This window comes from Trichosurus vulpecula, chromosome 7 (genome assembly GCF_011100635.1).
Source record: "Trichosurus vulpecula isolate mTriVul1 chromosome 7, mTriVul1.pri, whole genome shotgun sequence".
NCBI classification, from domain to species: domain Eukaryota; kingdom Metazoa; phylum Chordata; class Mammalia; order Diprotodontia; family Phalangeridae; genus Trichosurus; species Trichosurus vulpecula.
In genome coordinates this window covers 123,122,900-123,142,989 of record NC_050579.1, presented here as the reverse complement: position 1 = coordinate 123,142,989, position 20,090 = coordinate 123,122,900, and the positions used below count along the sequence as shown (strand labels likewise).

The 20,090-nt window shown below is 40.3% G+C and overlaps 1 protein-coding gene across 1 annotated transcript in view; it reads right to left on the bottom strand.

Moving 5' to 3' along the window:
- Window positions 1–16,499: 16,499 nt before the first annotated feature.
- Window positions 16,500–20,090, bottom strand: part of LOC118857623 (mitogen-activated protein kinase kinase kinase 5-like) — a 114,087-nt gene continuing 110,496 nt past the window's right edge. Inside the window, exon 4 of the mRNA XM_036768235.1 lies at window positions 16,500–16,679. Within this exon, the coding sequence (XP_036624130.1) occupies window positions 16,500–16,679 (180 nt within the window). The remainder of the gene's footprint in view (window positions 16,680–20,090) is intronic.

Below are 20,090 nucleotides of genomic sequence, written 5' to 3'. Positions count from 1 at the left end.
GACCTGAGTTCAAATTTGAACTCAATTACTAAGCTGTGTGACCCTGGGCAAGTCACTTAACCCTGTTTGTCCCAGTTCCTCATCTGTAAAATGAGCCAGAGAAGGAAATGGCAAACCACTCCAGTATCTTTGCCAAGAAAACCCCAAATGGGGTCATGAAGAGTCAGACACGACTGAAAACACTGAACAACAAACAACAAATAAACTTGTATAGGCTAAGAAGGTATGGATAGTTTGTGATCTGAACCAAGGAGGGGATACCCACATTGGTGAAATCAAAGATATGTCGAAATATATAACTCATTATGTCACCATACTGTTCAAAAATCAAATAAATTTAGTTTAAAATTTTAGCCTGTCACTAAAAGTCTGTGACTGTTTTTTTTCCAATCAGTCAGTAAGCCTTTATTAAGCACCTACTATGTATCAGGCACTGTCCTAAGCACTGAAAATACAGAGACAAAAATGAAAAAGTCCCCACCCTCAAGTAGCTTCTGTCACCCCAATCTTCATGCACCCTGTCATCTAGCTAAAAGGAGGACATTCTCTTCTATTTTCTGGTATGTATATATACTCATATCATTTCCCACCCCAACCCCTTCCCCTCATTACAAAGATCAGATTATGAAAATGAAGTTTTGTGTGTGCATGTGTGTGCGCACAAGTGTGTGTTCACCATTTGTCATAGGATCATAAATTTAGAGCTAGAAGGGGCCACAAAGGTTACCTAAACCAGGATCCACATTTTATAGATTAGGATACTGAGGGCCAGAGGGACTTCCCTAAGGCTACACAATTAGTAAATAGCAGATGTAAAATTTGAACCCACGTCTTCTGACTCCAAATCTAGTCCTCTTTCCATAGCAACAGGTCTGTCAAATGCGCTCTACAGATTTTTCCATTCTCTCAATTTAAAAAGCAGAATAACTGAATCATTTATACTTCTAAGGGGAAAAACATTAAATTGCATTATACTGAAATGCTGCCTTCAATTTTTTTCCCTCTCAGAACACAAGCCTCCCCCATCCCTGTTGAACGGCCTGAGAACTGTGTTCATTCTGAAAACTTAGGGAAGATGGTGGGAGGTGATGTAAAAAGAGGGAGAGAAGGAGAGAGGGAGAGGGAGAGAGAAGCTGGGAGGGAAGGGCATGAGAGGGCAGGGGAGGGGAGAGGAGGAGAGGACATCAAACCTCCATTAAAAACAAAAAAGAAAGTCACTGTAAATTCTCTCTAATACATAATCTCATACCCAATAGCTTTAATTGTTAAGTCTTAGTTCTATTGTCAAATTATGGTCAATGGCTTTCATTGAGTTTAGCATTTAAATTCAAATGTAAGAAAAAATTCAAAATAAAAATTAGAAAAAATTTCAAAATAAGAAATTGGAAAAAGTAGAATAGCCTTATATCCATTTCATCTTCATATTTCAGAGTTTCAGTTCTTGAAAAAGTGTTCTCTACAAAGCGTACACCTACTGAATATTTCACTGGTAGAATTTTATGGAGACACCTGAGGTCCTGAAAATATTCAGAAATGAAAGAGATCATAAAATACCATTTGTGGCAGAAAACCCAATTGTAAAAAACTATTATCCCCATCAAGCATTAATAATCAATTTACCAGTTTGCAAAGGATGTTTGGCTTAAGAATTTATTTTTGAATGTAAGGGTAAAATCAATCGGTATCAATAGGAGAGTAAGTGACTTAAATAATAACAAAATGAAGACAAAAAGACTGTCATTGCATTCGTTTATTTATTCAACAAACATCTATTGAAAACTTACTATCTGCCAGGCACTACAGCGCTAGGTATTGTTATTGTTCAGTCGTTTTCAGTCACGTCCTACTCTTCATGACCCCATTTGGGGGTTTTCTTGGCAAAGATATTGGAATGGCTTGCCATTTCCTACTCTGGCTCATTTGACCGATGAGGAAACTGAGGCCAACATGGTTACATGACTTGCTCAGGGTACACACAATTAGTAAGTGTCTGAGGCCATATCGGAACTCAGGAAGATGAGTCTTCCTGACTTAAGTCCCAGCACTGCGTCACGTAGCAGTCCCTTGTACTGAGTATTTGGTCCCCATTAATTTGTTTTTCAGTTGTGCCTGACTCTCCATGACCCCGTTTGGGGCTTTCTTGGCAAATATACTAGAATGGTTTGCCATTTCCTTCTCCAGGTCACTTTACAGATAAGGAAACTGAAGCAGAGAAGGTTAAGTGACTTGATCAGGGTCACACAGCTAGTTAAGTGCCTGAGGCCAGTATACAGAAACTAACAAAGAAAAAAAAAGCTCTCTTTTGCCTTCAGTTTTTCAGTTTAATAGTCTGATGATGTGCTGGAACCCATTCACTCAGTAAACACTGATGAATGCCCACTGTGTGCAAACAATGAACTATCTCCTAGAAGTAATGAGAAGATAAAATGAGCCGGGTTCCTATTTTCAAGTCTCAAAATTGTTCTTCAATGAAGACAACGTTTGTGTCTTTGCAACCCCAGAACCTGGCACTATCAGTGCATAATAAAGGCTTGTTGATTTTGTTGAGATGAGATATGATGCAACTTTGAAAGTAAAAATAGTAAAAAGTAAACAAGTAAAAACAGTAAAACAAAAAAGTAAAAAAGTAAAAACAAACAACATTTTTTGTTAAAACTACTGTTACTACTATTTTAAAGTTGAAAAACAGTATGAAATCTATACATCTAGAGCTGACCTCTGAGTCACAGAGACTTGGGTTCTAGCTCTGCCTCTGACAGACAACGGCAGAGTAACCCTGGGTAAGTCATCTCCATGCCCCAGACAATTCCCGAAGGCTATAAGGTTGTCCATCTCTATTAGTAAAAGGAGTTTCTTCACCAAAAATCCCCTTCACAGATGAAAACACAGGTATGGATGGACAACCAAAAAAAAATGCCAGATTTAAGAGTTTATGATGATCCATTTGTAAATTTATTCTAAATGACTGCTCTCAGTCCTATTTCTAAGTCCATTTTCCCATTTAGACTAAAGGTCTGAAAGATCTATTCATGAAAGTTTGGCTCTGGCTGCTTTTTCCAGAGTTTATTATTTTCATTGTGTTTGAGGCGCATGTTAAAAACAAAAACAAAATCCACCTCGTGTCCTCCACACAGTTTCATGTTTAATTAAACTGCCAACGTGCTTCCCTTCATTTATGTTTCAGTGAAGAGTCTGAACCACAACAGACAGAAGAGTTCTTTGTAACCACAGAGGTTTTACATATTTCTCTTCCTGCATGCTCTGCCTCATTCAATTGGCACTTATATAATTGGAAGGAGGGTGCCAAAATTGATTTGTGCCAACTTTCTTTAAAAAAAAGAAAAAGCTCTGCTGGTTTCTCACAGCTCTGGACAGGCAAAGGAAAGACTATTTGTTAACTGTCATTCAATTTTCACACCTGATCTCACCTAGGTACGATCAGGAAGTGCCTAGGGTACAGTACAACATTACTTTACAGAGTTTAATTTCAGATACAACCGTGTTGGCTTTATATATTGTCCCGGCAAGACTGTTCTTTCTCTCTTCCGGGGAGTGGTCACCGAATTACTGTTGCTTTCTCAGTGGATAAGGCTATCTCCATTTCTTCCTTCACTAGAGGCAAAGTCCGCCAGTAATTATTTTAAGAAATCATTTCATTCTATTCCCTATTTTGAGATAAGTGAAACTGATCACTGTTGGCACGCCAAAGAATGTTCTACTTAACACAAGAAATTATTAACAGCTTGGTATGGTGAAAAAAATATTGGCCCTGGAATTTCAAAGGACCTGTATTCAAATTCTACCTGTGTGATCCTGAACAAGGCAATGCCTGTCTCTGAGGCTCAGTTTTTTTCATCTGTAAAATGTGTGTGTGGAGGGGGATAAGGGGGGTTTGGACTTAATAAGTCCTAAGATCCCTTCCAGATCCAAATTCATGATCCCATGAATATATGAATCTATGGGGCAGCTAGGTGTCACAGTACTGAGCTTGGAGTCAGGATGACCTGATTTCAAATCAAGTCTCAGACACTTACTTATTAGCTGTGTGACCCTGGGCAAGTCACTTAACCCCATTTACCTCAGTTTCCTCATCTGTCAAATGAGCTGGAGAAGGAAATAGCAAACCCTTCCATCATCTTTGCCAAGAAAACCCAAATGGGGGTCACAAAGAGTCAGAGACAACAGAAACGAACGAACGACAACAAAACGAAGCAAACGCGGCAAATACAAGTAAGGAATGCATCAGCCCGCAGCAATTTTGTATTACCATGTCATCCCACTAGTTTCCAAACTAATTTGTCCATGGAAGACTTCAGCTCTCAAATACACGGACAAACCACATGGATACAGAGCTCTATGCAATTCTATTCAACAGGAATTAAGAACCTACTATATGTAGGGCACTGTACTAGGCAGTGGTAATACATAGATAAAAAATGAAACATCCCTGGACACCAGGAGTCTACATTCTACTAGGGGGAAAGAATTGTGATCAAGGGGCAGCTAGGTGGCATAATGAGTACAGCACAAGCCCTGGAGTCAGGATGACCTGAGTTCAAATCCAACCTCAGACACGTGACACACTTACAAGCTGTGTGACCTTGGGCAAGTCACTTAACCCCAGTTGCCCTGCCTTCCCCCCACCAAAGAAAAAAAAAAAGGAACTGTGATCAAGGCCACTGGCCTCCCAGAAGAAAGAGATGCTTTAGTCTAGGTCAGAGTAGTCCAACGGAAAAAGGATGGATGCTTGTGAAAGCAAATCCCAAAGGGTCACGGGTATGTTCTTTCTGATTCAGTTTGTCTTTTTTATAGTTGGAGAAGAGAATCAGGGATGTGAGAGGGCTGGAAGGAGGTTTCACAGCCCCTTGCAGTGATTACTAACTTCAGAAAACAGATCATGTCTCATTCCAAGCTGTACCTTCCCCTATCAGATGCCCTACTATTGTGGCCCTAACTTGAGTATGTCTGCCATAGATACACCCCTCCTCAGATCAGAGGGTACTTCTTATGAACTGGAAAGTCTTTTCAGATGGTTCAACAGTATCCAAGTTTCCTCGCAGGTTTCTCAGGAACAGAGCTAATAAATGATATCAGCGTTGCTTAACATTTTGCTGGTACAGATGGTTTCTTGACCTAAGTGAGAAGACCAGTTTGGAGCCTGGGTTGTTTTTTTTTTTAAAACTCCTGCATTTTGGACTGTGCTCACCTAGTCACTCAAACTTTAAACCAAATGGATCTAGTAAATAGGGGGTGCACTTTGAGTCAATCCAAAGTGCTCAGGAGGATTTGTTCATGATTTAACATCACGGTTCAGTTGTTCAGTCGCGTCTGACCCTTTGTGACCCCATTTCAGGTTTTCTTGGACACTGGATTGGTTTGCCATTTCCTTCTCCAGCTCATTTGACAGATGAGGAAATGCAGGCAAACAGGGTGAAGTGTTTTGTCCAGAGTCACACAGCTAGTGAGTGTCTGAGGTCAGATTTTAACTCACGAAGATGAGATTTCCTGACTTCAGGCCTGGCCCTCTATCCAGTGCAGATAGAACCCGGGACCATTAACCTTATATAAGAATTCCTTAAGGGCTGCATATTGAATTTAAAAACTCCACAAATTAACATTATGTTCCACTGTATTTTTACTTATTTTGTTAAATATTTCCCAATTCCATATTAATTTGGTTGGGGCACTTGGGACTATTGAGGACTGAGTGTTTTGACACTTCTCTGATTTAGCAAGTGGAAACCTTGCATCAGAGCCAATATGTAACCACTCCTCCACCACTGCGCCCTGCAGCTCTTTTTGCTGTCAATATGTGTTGAATAATGAGAGGGCCACCTAATGCAATAGGTTGTCTTTAAAATGCCATGTGTCTCCCAACAAGGCTATCAGTATTCTGTGGATACGACAGATGTGAAGATGATCCTATCAGTAATTATGTCATTTTCCTAGTTCATGTTTTCGCATTCCCTTTGAGTTCAAGAATTCAGTTTTCTGGAGCCTCAGGATCATCTTCTGGTTTTTGTTTCTGAGGACAGGGTACATTCAGAGAAAATAGGTGAGCTTGGAGCTATTCTCTGAATAAACATTTTGACAGACCTAGTTCCTGACCTTGCCGAGCAGTGTAATGAAATACCGTATTGCTTTTCTTTTTCCCATTCTTCAAACTACCATTAAATCCGTCAGTCTTGAAGTCTCCTGCTGGTTTCTTAGGAAGGCTCTTTTGCCATTATCATTTTTAAATCCTCCAGCGTAACAGCATATAGCAATTTCTACATCTTTGGATAGATAGCATGGCAGAAAGATACCAGAAATTGATTGTAACTTTGGGCAATTTGGATGGAAACCAAAATGGCCGTGGAAAAATGTCAGCATCCATAAAACAAGATTACTTATTAAAGCAAATAATAGTTACTGATATTAATATTTCAAGGGAGGTTTGGCTATTCTTGGCCTCAAAGATTGCCCTCCTGCTACTGACAAGAGTGCTAAAAAGGTGTCATCCTTATTCATATTAGATTTAGGGGCTATCATCTGTTCACAGGGGTGACTTGAGTGGGTGATTTTATCCTATTTTCAAGGCCCAGATGATGCTACACTAAGGTCCTGGAACATTAAAAATACACATTTCCTCCTAACTTCTCTGCCCTTCAAAATGAGATTTCTGACCCAACCCACTAGCTGCCAGTTGGGCTTTATTCTGCCTGGTGTAAAATGAGTTTTCTGGTTTGAGGACTAATACATATGTAAGATTACCATTAAATTATCTTCAAGCACATTACCCAGGACCTCCTCCATTATCCAGGAAGGTCCCAGGCCATTGAAGGAAGAGCTGTGCTAAGGAAGAGGTCAAAGACACATATGGAGAATGATATGTGTGCACCAGTGTATATCTAATTGCATTCTAATAGCAAATTCTAATAGCTTTAAAATGATTGCCTGATTAATGTTATTCCTTCCCTTTATACAGTCAGCTCTGGACTATCTCTATAATTCTATATATTATGCTTGGTACCTCAATAAGCTCACTTTGAATATATATGTATATATACACATACATACACATATACATGTAATTTCTCCCAATTACATGTTTAAACAATTTTTAATATTTTTTTTAAAAGTTCCAAGTTGCAAATTCTGTCCCTCCCTCCCTCCTCTTCCCACTCCCTGAGACAGTAAGCAATCACATATAGGTTATACAGGTGCGGTCATGTAAAACATTTCCATATTAGTCATTTTGTGTAAGAAGACTCAAATAAAAGAAAAAGAATGAAAGAAAGTGAGAAATAGCATGCTTCAGTCTGTATTCAAACAGTATCAGTTCTTTCTCTGGAGGCGGATAGTATGCTTCATCATTAGTCCTTTGGGATTGTCTTAGATCACTGTATTGCTGAAATTAGCCAAGTCACACTTTGAATATCTTTTTGCAGCTGGCTGCACATTTGGCATGGGGAGAGGGGTAAACTGAACTAGAGGAGGGGAAAGATATGTACTCTTAACTCCTCCTCATACTTTATAGTCTTATGACCAGGGATATCAGCAGAGCTGCCACAGAGCTCCCAGAGTTTTTTTTTTTTCCTACTACAGTAGTTTCAAAATCTACTCCTTCCTTCTAACTCTGCTAGCCGAAGCCACTGTTTTCTCTCATCTAGTCCACAACTTTGCTTTCATTTCTAGGACCCTCATTCACTAATCATTTCCTTCTGCCATGGACCAAAGTGACTTTGTCTTTCACCCTGACTAGGAATCATTTCTTCTTGGGGCTCTAAAGTTTCCTATCACCTTCTGGGCAGAATTCTTAGCACTTGCTTCAAATCACTTTATCAGAGCCCCCCTGGAATAGGTCCCCCCTTTGTCTTGTTTCCCTCATGAGAGCCATATTTAAAAACTAAGTTAGTTCTGGGAATACTCTTGGCTCTGAAGAGGCAAAATGTGTTTTGTAAGGAAGAGTTTCATTGATTAAGGGATACCTTTTCTCTTTACCCACCTCTCCCAATCTCTTCTACCATAGCACCAGATAGATTGATGGTTCATGCAAACCTCACAGCTATAAAAACCTTCACAGGAGAAATGCTATGTAGTCCTAAGGTCACCTCACTGACTAAGCCTCAAATGCCTTTGGATTTTCCACAGTATCTCTACAATGTGGGGTGGACAGTAGGTATTCAATAAAAGGTACTGACTGATTAATTGGCATGACTTCAGGAGATAACAGAGGGGGTTTTGTTTTTCTTTTAAATCTCTTCTATTCCTTAAATCCAGGGGAAGGCTCATCCTCTTTCTCTTCCTTCCAGGAACAAACTGCTGGTCAAGAATAAATCCAGAAGGGGGCAGGGAGTGAGCCACAACTTTTCCCAACTCTCTCCTCTTTCTAATAAACTTCCTAAAATGTTTTTCAGGTTTGGGGTTTTTTTCTCCACCAACAAAACCCAAGACTGTTAAGCTGACTCCAGCCTGCATTAACTGGGGACAAAAGAGCTAACCGTACTTGACGAGGGAAGTGACTCCCCACCCCACCCCCAAATTACAGTAATGGACAATCATAATTATAATAACTGTCATTTACAGAGCGATTTGAGATCTGCAAAGCACTTGAGATACATTATCTCGCTTGACTCAGTGAGATTGGCACCACAAGTCTTCTTATCATAGGTTTAAGGATGAGGGAAGGGAAGCTTAGGGAGAGTACTGACTGGATCTTTACTCCCCCAGAACCCAGGGTCTTCCCACCACACCACTCTGACAGCTCTTTGCTGAAGTCGGTCTGGGTTATTAATACAGAAAGCAAGTCTGACACCTCACCTCTGCTTCTTAGTTTCCCTAGCTTCCTCCCACCTCCTCTAAGAGGTCTTTCTGGTCTTCTGCTTCACTTCCCCCACTCCCCAAAGCAGTTAATTCCTTCCCCTCTCAGATCGTTATGGTTGTTCAGTCATGCCCCAATCTTCGTGACCCCATTTAGGATTTTCTTGGTAAGGATCCTGGAGTGCGTTGCCATTTCCTCCTCCAGATCATTTTACAGATGAGGAAACTGAGGCAAACAGGGTTAAGTGACTTGCCCAGGGTCACACGAGCTAGTGAGTGTCTGAGGCCAGATTTGAACTCAGGAAGATGAATCTTCAATCCACCTAGTTGGCCCCATTTACTCTCTATACTTTTTGCATATACCTAGCTATGGGCATGCTACCTCCCCTATTAGAATGTAAATTCCTTGAGGGCAGGTATTGTTTGCTTTTCTATCTATCCTCAGTGCTCAGTAGAGGGCTTAGCTCCTACTAAGTGTTTAATAAATGCTTTTTGGCTGACTGTGACAACATGGGATAGAAGCTGTTTACTGTTTCTAAATGCTTTTAAAAATACGGACGACTTCTCTGAATTTTTCATGGGCCAAGATGCCCACAACAATTTTATCCCCAGCATTTGGCATAGTGCCTGGCATTCCATAGGTGCTTAATCGACGTTTATTATTCAACTGAGTCAAGGAACTTACATTCTATCAGCTGAGACAATATATTCACAAACACATTATTTACAAGATAAGTTTGAGGTCACTGTGGAGACGGCATTGCTAATTTTAGGGATCGTGTAAACGCAGCTAAGAGGCAGTGTGGATAGAATACCAGGCCAGGAGTCAGGAAGACTTAAATAAAATCCAGCCTCAGATGCTTGCTAGCTGTGTGACCTTAGGCAAATCACTTAACCTCTGCCTCAATTTCGTCATCTATAAAATGGGGATAATACATCCCCTAACTCTCAGGATCCTTAACAGAGTGCTCGGCACACAGTAGGTACTATGGAAGTGTTAGCTATTGTTATATGCTCATGTAGAAAGTGGGTCTTGAAGGAAATCAGGGATTCCAAAAGACAGAAGTGAAGACAGTGTGAATTCTAGGCATTGAGGGGAAAGGGAGTCCAATGCTATGTAGCAGGAACAGTAAAATGGCCAGATTGAAAGCCAGTTTGACCAGATGGTGAAGTGTGAGGAGGGAAATAATATATAATAAGGCTAGACTTGGGCCAGGTTGTGATGGGTTTTAAATAGCAAAGAAAAGAATTTCTATTTGATCCTAGAGGTAATAGGAAGCCACTGGTGTTTACTGAGTAGCTGAATGACACAACCAGACTTGCACTTTTGGAAAAATACTTTGGAAACTACTGACAGGATGGCCTGGGGCAGGCAGAAACTTGAGGCAAGGGAAATGATTCGTAAGCTATTGAAATAGGCTCGAGGAGAAGGGAAGCTGGTCTGAACTAGGGTGGGGGCTGTGTGAATGGAAAGAGGAGGACACCTGCAAGAGATGTTGCAGCGTTGAAAGAAACAAGACTTGGCGATGGATTTGGAAATGAAATGATGAGGACGGTTTCAGTAACTTTCCCGAAGTCTGAATCCAAGTAAGCCGACAAACGGGGCTTAAATTCAGAAGAATTTCAACTGAGAAGAAAGTAAAGTGGGATGGGACGTCAGTGGGGAGGGAGTATAAGGGTGGAAAGGAGAGCACTTCTTAATATCACTTTTGAAAATAAATGCGCATATTTTTAATGCCAGAAAATCCCGTTCCCCATGTCATGGGGGTAGTATTTACTTTCTGCAGTCAAAGTCACATGTTCTACAGGCAAGGCTGTGGTGGACAGTAACATATTAGGTGTAATTTTCCTCTCTTGCCTAAGGCAAAGCAATGCTCTCTCCCGCTCTCTTTCTGATTTTCCTTCTTTTACAATTTGCTTCCTTTCTTCTCTTTATTCCCTCTCTCTCATCTTGGAATCTGGTTTCCCCCTTTTCTACAGAATCTACATCTGTTGAAAAGGGGCAATCTTTATCTGATCAAGTATCTGTTGTTTACTTATCACTTCTTGTGAAAATACTTACAGCAAGGGTCACTTTTTTTAAACTTCAACAAGTCTGTAGTAGTGTTATAAGCATGAGTAAATATCCCCTGGGTACTAGAGCAAAAAGTTCCCAAAGGATGTCACTTAGGAATTCTACAGGCTTAATTTAGACATCCAAAATGAAAAAGATTATTACCTTTTCCTGAACTTTACAGATCCCCAAGTTATTTGTTATACTGGGTTCTGATAATTTCTAATATTGATTTTAGAAAAGTAATTATCTTAGATCTTCTTTTTCCCCGTATTCCTTTCATCTTCTGGTTTCTCCCCCTCCCCACCCTCCATGATACAGTCTCTTTGACCACCCTCTCCATCAACAACTACACTTTTCCTCTGATTCACTTGTGGTGGCAGGGCGATTAGAATACTCCTTGCTCCCACTTCCAGGCTTTCTCTCTATCTCCATCATTCAGTAATCTCTCCTCTTTTGAGGTTTACTCATATTTACCTCCCAGTCAAGATTCAGGTAGCTATTATTTATATAATTATTATTATTCAGGTAGCTATTATCCTTTCCTCACAGTAGGAGACATCAATATACATAATGCTACTCTCTCAAATAATCTAACCTCCCACTTCCTCAACTTTCTCATTCCCCATGATCTATTCTCATCCCACCTCAGCTATATACAGAGATGGTCAAAGTCTTGATCTTGCCATTATCCACAAATACACCACCTCCATGTTTATGAACTCCTGAAATTCCCTTATCTGATCACAATCTGTTGTCATTCCATCTCTCTCTCTGTCTGTCTTGCAACCTTGAATTGAATCCTGTTCTTGTCCTACTATGTTCTTGAATACTTTGACCCCTTAGTTTTCTTCCAGGCATCACCCCTGCATTGGCTACACTCTCTTTCCTTCCCCATGTTGACCCCTTAATAAACCAATTCCACCTGACATTGATATTTTCTCTTGAATCCCTTGCCCCTTATCCATATCACCAATCCTGCCCTGCAAAGCTTCTCCCTGATTTAATTCCACCAATCCATTGCTTTCATTCCTATTGATGTGCTGCTGAATGAATCTGGAGAAAATTTATAAAACTGTCTTGATGTGTCAGGCTGGGCAAAAGGGTTCAATTAAAAAACCCTTGCCACCAGCTCTAGTGGGATTAGCCAAAGCTAGTCTTCAAATCTTTGAAAAATCACAAACCTTGTCTAGTCCACAAGACACCTAACAAGTGATTGGTCATCCAGCCTTTCCCTAAAGACTTCCAAGAATAAGAATAATGGAACCCACCACCTCCCAAGGCAGTCCATTCTACTTCTGGATAGCTGCAACTGTCATGAAGCTTCTGTTATATCAAGATTATATCTACCCCTACACCCTCTCCCTATTTACTTCCATCCTAAGGGTGGGGGGGGTTTAGATGGCCAGCTGCCTGTCACTTTCTTCTTTCCTTACTTGGAATTCTGTTTTCTTTCTTTTCAGGAGTCTTACTCCTGTCCTGTTGTGATTCCCCCCAACACTATATATCCCCTAACCAAGGAGAAAAAAGATCAAGGAACTGGTCCTCTGGCAAACACCAGCCTAGATTGAAGATTCAAGTTCCAAACTCTGAATCTGAAAAGAAAGAAAATCCTGAATGTAAATAAACCCCGCCCAGCCACACTGGCCACGTCTTCACCTTCCTCCCTGCCTCTATCATACAACAGAAATAGAGATTTGCTTAAAAAGCAGCCTTTCACACTAGGCAGCGAAGAGCTGCTAAAGGGAGGGCTGGTAAGAGATCGAGGATCTACTTACCTCTCACCAGCTTTCACTAATAGTGGCAGCTGATTGCTGTGTAACCCAGGATGAATCACAGTGTTTAGTAAACCGGGTGAGAATTTCAAAGATAAATGAAAAAGCTACCCAGGGTGGTAAAGGACTAAGAAAGCAAGGCTCATATAGTACCTTTCACACTCCACCCCCAAGCTAACATCCGGTTTAGCAACACCAAAAAAAAAGAAGGGAACAGAGACAAAATTATGCCAGTAAATGAAAGGTAAATTTCTTATTGATTTTGTGTCTTCACAAAGGACACAACCCATCTTCATTAACAGTTCCACACCAGCCTTCACATTACATGGATTGTTCCTTTGCACTCATTACCCTGGGGAAATGTATTTTTAAGTAGTCATCTCTCATTAAGTTTTATTGGCAAAGTTTCAGTCTTGTGGGATTTAGTAAAATTATGTTTTCTATTCCTACATCTTCAACAAAAACTTGTTTTTAGCATAAATATTCTAACATATAGCCTATAATTTAAAAATATGAGTGGCTGAGTACTGTCCAAAAGGTTGTGGAGGTACATATTTGGTAAAATAAAAAAATACTTAAAAGAATGAAATTACGAATGACAAAGGGTAATGATTTTCTACTCATACCTTATGCTTCTCCTGAGCAATTCCTAAGCAGGAGCAGGGGAATAAAGGATGTCACCAAACAGATGTACAACTGGAAAAAAAGAGAAATACCTGGCCCAGTGGCATAAGGAAGATAATGGATAGGCATCCCGTGTGCTCTCAAGTATCCACCAAATACCCTAGAATAAAGTTCCCAGCACACCAGGTGGACCTCTTGTAAAAGAATTTACAGTCTTAAGATGGCAGGCATGGATGGATTGCCATCTGTGCTGTTGGAGAGAATACCAATAGTGATGAAATCAGAGATTCATCAAGGTATTAATTTTCTACCCACATCCTTGGGTCCAAGAACACTGGACTACACTAAATCAGCATACATTTTTTAATTTTAATTCATACAGCCATGAGTTTGGATCTTGCCTTTGCCTTTTTCCATTTTTTCTGTAAGACTTTTGCATTTCTGCTTTCCTTTTTTGTTCAATGCAATGCAGAATGACGGGTACACTGTATTATTAGAGAGGGTGTTAGGATGCTAAGGAACTCCAGAAGAGCATACCACACTCAGATCAACTGAAGAAACTACAGAGAAGACTTAGGGGAATGTTATGATCACCATCTTCAAATATTTGAAGAGCCATTATATAGAATAGGACCTAGGCTTGTTCTGCTTAGACTTATAAAGCAATAGGTAGGAGACATTTATTCAAGTTACAAAGAAATATCAAGGATCTACTACAGGGCTGTCCAAAATGTGGCCCATGGGCTGCATGCAGCCCCACAGTACGATTTATGAGGCCTGCCTACAAGCATAGAAATTTACATAAATGCTTTAGTAAAGGAAGCTGAGCTACCACAGAGCTCTCCCGAAAATGGCAAATCAAATATATTGTCTATTGTTTCAATAAAAACCTAAGGTTGGACAGCCTCACTAGGTGTTGGTGATCTGTTGTTCAATAGTTTCAATTGTATTCAATTCTGTGACCCAATTTGGGGTTTTCTTGCAAAGATATTACAGTGGTTTGCCATTTCCTTCTCCAGCTCATCTGACAGATTGAGGAACTGAGGCAAAGAGGGTTAAGTGACTTGCCCCGGGTCACCAGCTAGTTAAGCGTCTGAGGCTAAATTTGAACTCATGAAGATGAGTCTTTCCTGATTCCAAGTCCAGGGTTCTATCCACTGCACCACCTAGCTACCAGAACAAAAAAATTACATGACTCCTGCTCTCAAGGAGTTTATATTTTATTTTTTTGAAAACGGAGATACGACATATATGGACATAAGTCAAACGAATTGGGAGTGGTGAGAGGGTTTTTTATGTGAGTGTTCTTTTGTAACATGGCTACTATGGAAATATGTTTTGCATGATTTCGCATGTATGATCAATACCATATATTGCTTGCTTTCTCAAGGGTTGGGAGAGAGAGAATTTGGATGTCAAAATTTTTTAAAAGTATGTTAAAAACGTGATTGGACAATATTTAACAAAATAAATTTAAAAAATTTTTAAAAAGAAAAAAGGATTAAAAACAATTCTGCTTGGTTCAGAGGACCTGAGTAGGGCCAATGGATCTAAGTTGCAAGAAGTATATTTAGGCTTGATAAGGAAAAGTCTCCAGCTCTATGGTTAGCCAAAAGTGGGAACAGGCCACCCCAAGAAGTGTAGGTTCCTCCATGAATGGAATTCTTTAAGCAAAGGCTGTTATAAATCACTTTAGGGATGTCAGAAGAGGAATTCTCATTGGGTAAGGTTGAATTAGATGGCCTTTGGGTTCCCTTCCAGTTCTGAGATCATGTGGCCTGCTTCTGTGGTCACCTTTTGTTTATCGATCTGTAGTATGTACCTTGTGTACATGTTACTTTTCCTTTTTATATTCTTAATTAAATGTTTGCCTAATTGTATTTATTTTATTTGCTTGACATCTTTCCACAGCACTATTATCTTTCTGAACTGGTTAAGTTCCCAGAGGGGAGAAATCTTTTCCAAATTCACCTAGCTCAGGAGTCAAACCCTGGAAGGCATATTTTAAAAAGGCTTCTGGTGGTGATTGCTATGCTCACAAATGTAAGTATAGTTTCTATATGTGCACAGTACAAAAGAGTGAGCTGATAAGGCGTTAGTTTTCTCCATCATATCCACACTTGGATGTTAGTCACCATGAGATAATCTTTAAAAAATATGTGTATATTTATACACAAATATTTATTTATGGAGAAGTAATCACTGTATGAGGCACTTCTCATATTCAGGAAGAGAAACTTTTTTTTTCTTGGCCGATTTATGCAAAGGAAAGAGAACTATGAGAAGAGAAAGATATGCACCATGGAATGGTGACTGGGGTTCGAGTCAAAAGACCCATGCTCTTTAACACATACTATTCGAATGACTTGGGCAAGTTACTTAACTGTGCCTCAATGTTCTCATTTGTAAAATAAGGGAGTTGAATTAAGTGACCACTATGATCCCTTCCACCTAGAAATACGTTTTGTTGCTCGGTTGTTTTCAGTCATGTTCCACTCATCATGACCCTATCCGGGGTTTTCTTGTCAAAGACACTAGAGTGGTTTGCCATTTCCTTCTCTAGATCATTTTACAGATGAGGAAACTGAGGCAAACAAAGGTAAGGGACTTGCCCAGGGTCACATAGCTGGTAGTGTCTGAGACCAGATTTAACTCAGGAAGAAAAATCTTCCTGACTCTAGGCCCAGGACTCTAACTACTGTGCCACCTAGCCGCCATGAAATATGTAAGTAGTATGAAATGGGCCTGGAAGGATAGTATGGTGCCAGATTGTGATAGGCCCTGAATGCTAGAATATAGAGTTTTAATTTTATCCTTTAAAGCATGGAAAGGCACTGAAGATCATGAACATCAGGATGAGTAGTTTGAAAGTTACTCGGACAGCAGGAGAAGGCAAGATGTGTTGACTACATCGGAAGGGAAGTTCTGATTTTGCTGAGACAGGGAAGAAGCCAACAGTGGCACAGTAGACAGAGTGGCTGGCCCTGGAGTCAGGAAGTTCTGGGTTCAAATCTATCCTCAGATGCTTACTAATGTGTGACTCTGGGCACGTCACTTAACCTCTGTTTGCCTTAATCCACTGTTAAAGAAAATGGCAAATCACTCCGATATCTTTGCCAAGAAAACTCCATGGACAGTATTGACCCTGGGGGTCACAATCGGACACGACTGAACAACAGCAAGAAGTTTCAGCTGCAAGTCAGATAAGTCCCACAGTCTTTAGACCGTAGCAACAAAGCAGATGGTCATGTGTCTTCTTTAACTCCTACTGAAAAAAGCATATTGTTTCTGATGCTGAACCACTTCCTAGTGCCAAGGCCTTTGGTGGTGAGAACTTCCTTTTCTGGCTGCAGCACCAGCAGAAGCTTTGCCAGGTGGCAGTTCCACAGTGGCTGCTGCCCAGGTTGATGGTTATAGGGCTTAGGCTGAAAACAGGACCCGTGGTCTGAGGGGATGGGGGATGGAGTAGTGCCACTCCTGGGGATCTTGGGAGTTAGTATGGTTGGCAAGTAAGGTGGCCAGCTCCCCTCAATGATGACTGCAGGAGTAGGTTGGAAGCAGGATCAGTAGTGGGCAGGGGCCGGAGGAGGGAGGGGAGCAGTTCTTGGATTCAAGATCCTGAGTTGTCCTCATGGGCATCTGAGGGGAGGTGGTGGTTGAAGTGATGGCAGCTGGTGGTTGGACTTGCTTGGCATATACTGCTTCCCATCTTTCCCTCAGGTGCTTGTTCAGAGGAAGACAATCTAATTAAACTAGTTCAATTATTTGTAGGACTGAAGGAGCCTTAGGTTTCCTAGAGATGTGAATAAGAATTTGAGAGGGAGAGAGACGAGAGAGAGAGTGAGAATAAGAGCTGGTCTCTGAGTCAAGAAGGCTTGGGTTCAAGTAAAACCTTGACTCTACTGGGCAAGTCACTTAATTATTCAATGCCCCCAGGAAAGTCTCTAAGATTGTAAGTTGGAGAGTAGGTGATGATCAACACTGACAGCAGAAGTCTCTCACCAGGCACTTCCTACCCTGATAAAAATCAGGGGTCTGGTTTAAAACAAAACAAAACCTACCTCTTTATCCTAAATGAATCACTATTTGGTAGAATTTATGGCAGCATTACAGAATGAAATGAAGCAATCTTGGGGAGCCTGGGGACATTTGGGGGCAGCTAGGTGGCACAGTTGATTCCTTCAAAGTTGTGACACATTACATTCAAATAAATTCATTATTCCTATTATAATGTTATGTATAATAGTTCAAATGAAGTCAACAGGTATTTATTAAGCACTTAACACCCTATTTGCCTCAGTTTCCTCATCTGTAAAATGAGCTAGAAAAGGAAAGCAAACCTCTCCAGTACCTTTGCCAAGAAAACCCCAAATGGGGTCACAAAGTTTTGCACATAACTGAACAACAACAATAATCGGGAGGATGTTTGGAATGGGATCTCAAAGGCATGCATCATAGGGGCAGGGCCCACCTGCCTGGAGTTTACCTCTGATACTTTTTATTTAAGTTGTTTTGTTCTTTTGATCCACTTCCAAACTTAGAGAGTTTTAAAAGGTCCCAAGTCTGTTCACAAATATCCTGGCATCGATGGGACTTGTGGGAGAGGAGCAGGTGGTTCTGAATAGTGGAGAGGGAATTCTAATGGATCCCGAGTTGTTATAAAATCATAATTTGCCTGCCTGTTTTGAAGATCTTTATCCCAATCAAGCACTCATTTTAAAATCCTAAATTTATAAGCTAAGGGCCATTCAACTACTGTCTCTTATCTTTCAAGTGTTGATCTATTTAACCAAGGGTTAGTAACTGTCACTACTTAAAGGGCATCTGCTATCTGATCTGTTTGAAAAAAAAATCTGCTTTCATTTCAACTCTTCCTGTAGATCCAGCCCTGTCCTGTGTAATGTGGCAGAGAATTAATTTAAAATAGGGATTCTTAACTTTTTTGTGTTATGGACCCCTTTGGCAGCCTGGTGAAACCTATGGATGCCTTCTTAGAATAAAAATTTGAAAAGCATAAAATATACAAGATTACAAAAGGGAACCAAATATATTGAAATAAAGCTTTTGGTTTTTTTTTCCTATCCAGGCTCACAGACTCCCCTGAAATCTATATCCATAGACTCAATGGAGATCCATGGACATGATATTAAGAACCATCTAAGTTTAAATGATAATAAGCAGAATGAGGAAACTCCAAGTACTATGAATGCTTTCCGTGCTTCACCCCTTAAAGTAGGAATAATCTCCTCCAAGCTTAACATGCAATCTGAACCTATTTTCTAAGCTCTTCTTGGTGAAAAAGGGTAGGCTCAGTGTAGGGAAAGAAGGAAGAAAAAAGCTGGTGAGTACTCATACAGAATTACTTTATAGACTTACAAACTATTAAGGCTCTCTTTAGCTTTTTTTCCCACAGATTTAAACATACACATTCTTTCAGCCTCTTCTCATACTTTCCAAATCTTCAGATACTTTGATTACTCTTCTCCAGATATTATTACAAGTCTCCCAACTAAGCACATTACTGTAATAAAGATCTAGCCAATGCAGAGTAGTTTTCAAAATTATACTAAGAGGAGGAAGACAGCTAAGAGATGCAATGTGGAAATGACTCAAGGTCCCCCTGGGCTGAGGTGCCCAAGGCCCTAAGAGGGAATGAATGGAGATGAGCAAACCTGTCAGTTAAACAAAGTAGCAGGTGTTTCTACGGTTCAAGGAACAGGTCCCCAACCAGCCTAGGTCAAGATCACACAGTCTATGCTGCTTCATTTTACATCTGAGGGAACCAAGGCCCAGAGAGGCAAAGAGGCTTCCTCTAGGTCACAAAGGTAGTAAGCTGAGCCAGATTGAAGCCCAGATGCTCTGACTCTAAATCTAGTGTCCTATTCCTTGTTCTACAAATCAACCTGACTCTGTTCTTAATCTTCTGGACTTTAAATTCATGTCTACTGCTGTTTCATCCTGAAACATGCCTTCTCACCATGGAATGGATCTCTCTATGTGGCCCAACTCTCCCTTCCCATTGGTGAGTTCCATCTGGAGTCTTCATTTTGGGAAGTGGCCAGCCCGTCTTCCCCTCCTGGACCTTTTCCTGATCTACTGGACTTCAAAATCATGAGCCTGTGCATATTTTTCTCCTTCTGCCTTTTCAACTCCCTTTGTGTGTTATTGCCCCATCAGAATATCGGTTCCTGGATTATCTTCCCTTTTGCTTGTACTTGTAATAATGCTTAATAAATTGCTTAATAATAGTAAAAACATCACATATAAATACAATAAATACATAATATAAATAAATAATAAATATAATAATTAAGAAAATGCTTAATAAATGCTTGTTTCCTTCCTTCCTATCTACCTTCTTTCCTCTTCTGAAACAAAAGAATTGAAAATTCCTTCAAAGTTCTGACAGTCTATTCAAGTAATTATATTTTATTTTCATTATATGTATGTAATATATATATATTCAAATAATTATAATATTCTTCTTACTATGATGTAATATACAAGAATAGGTCAAATGAAGTCATCAGCTGGCATTTATTCAGCACTTATTACATTCCAGGTATTGTAAATAGCGAGTGTTTCTGTTCTGGACAGAAATTCTGAGGGCCTTCCCCTCTCTGACAGATTCTTTTGTGAAGGCAAAGTAGGCCATCTTTTACCTCAATTCTTACCTAGCCTTGACTACTGAATGGGTATTGCCTCAGACAAACTGAGCCCTGGGAAAGACTTTAGCTTAAAAAGACCAAGGTCTGCCACTGCATCCCGGGCCACCGCCAGCTATCCTGACCTGTCCTTGCCACTGGACTCTGATGATTCTGGAGGAGACAATGAGG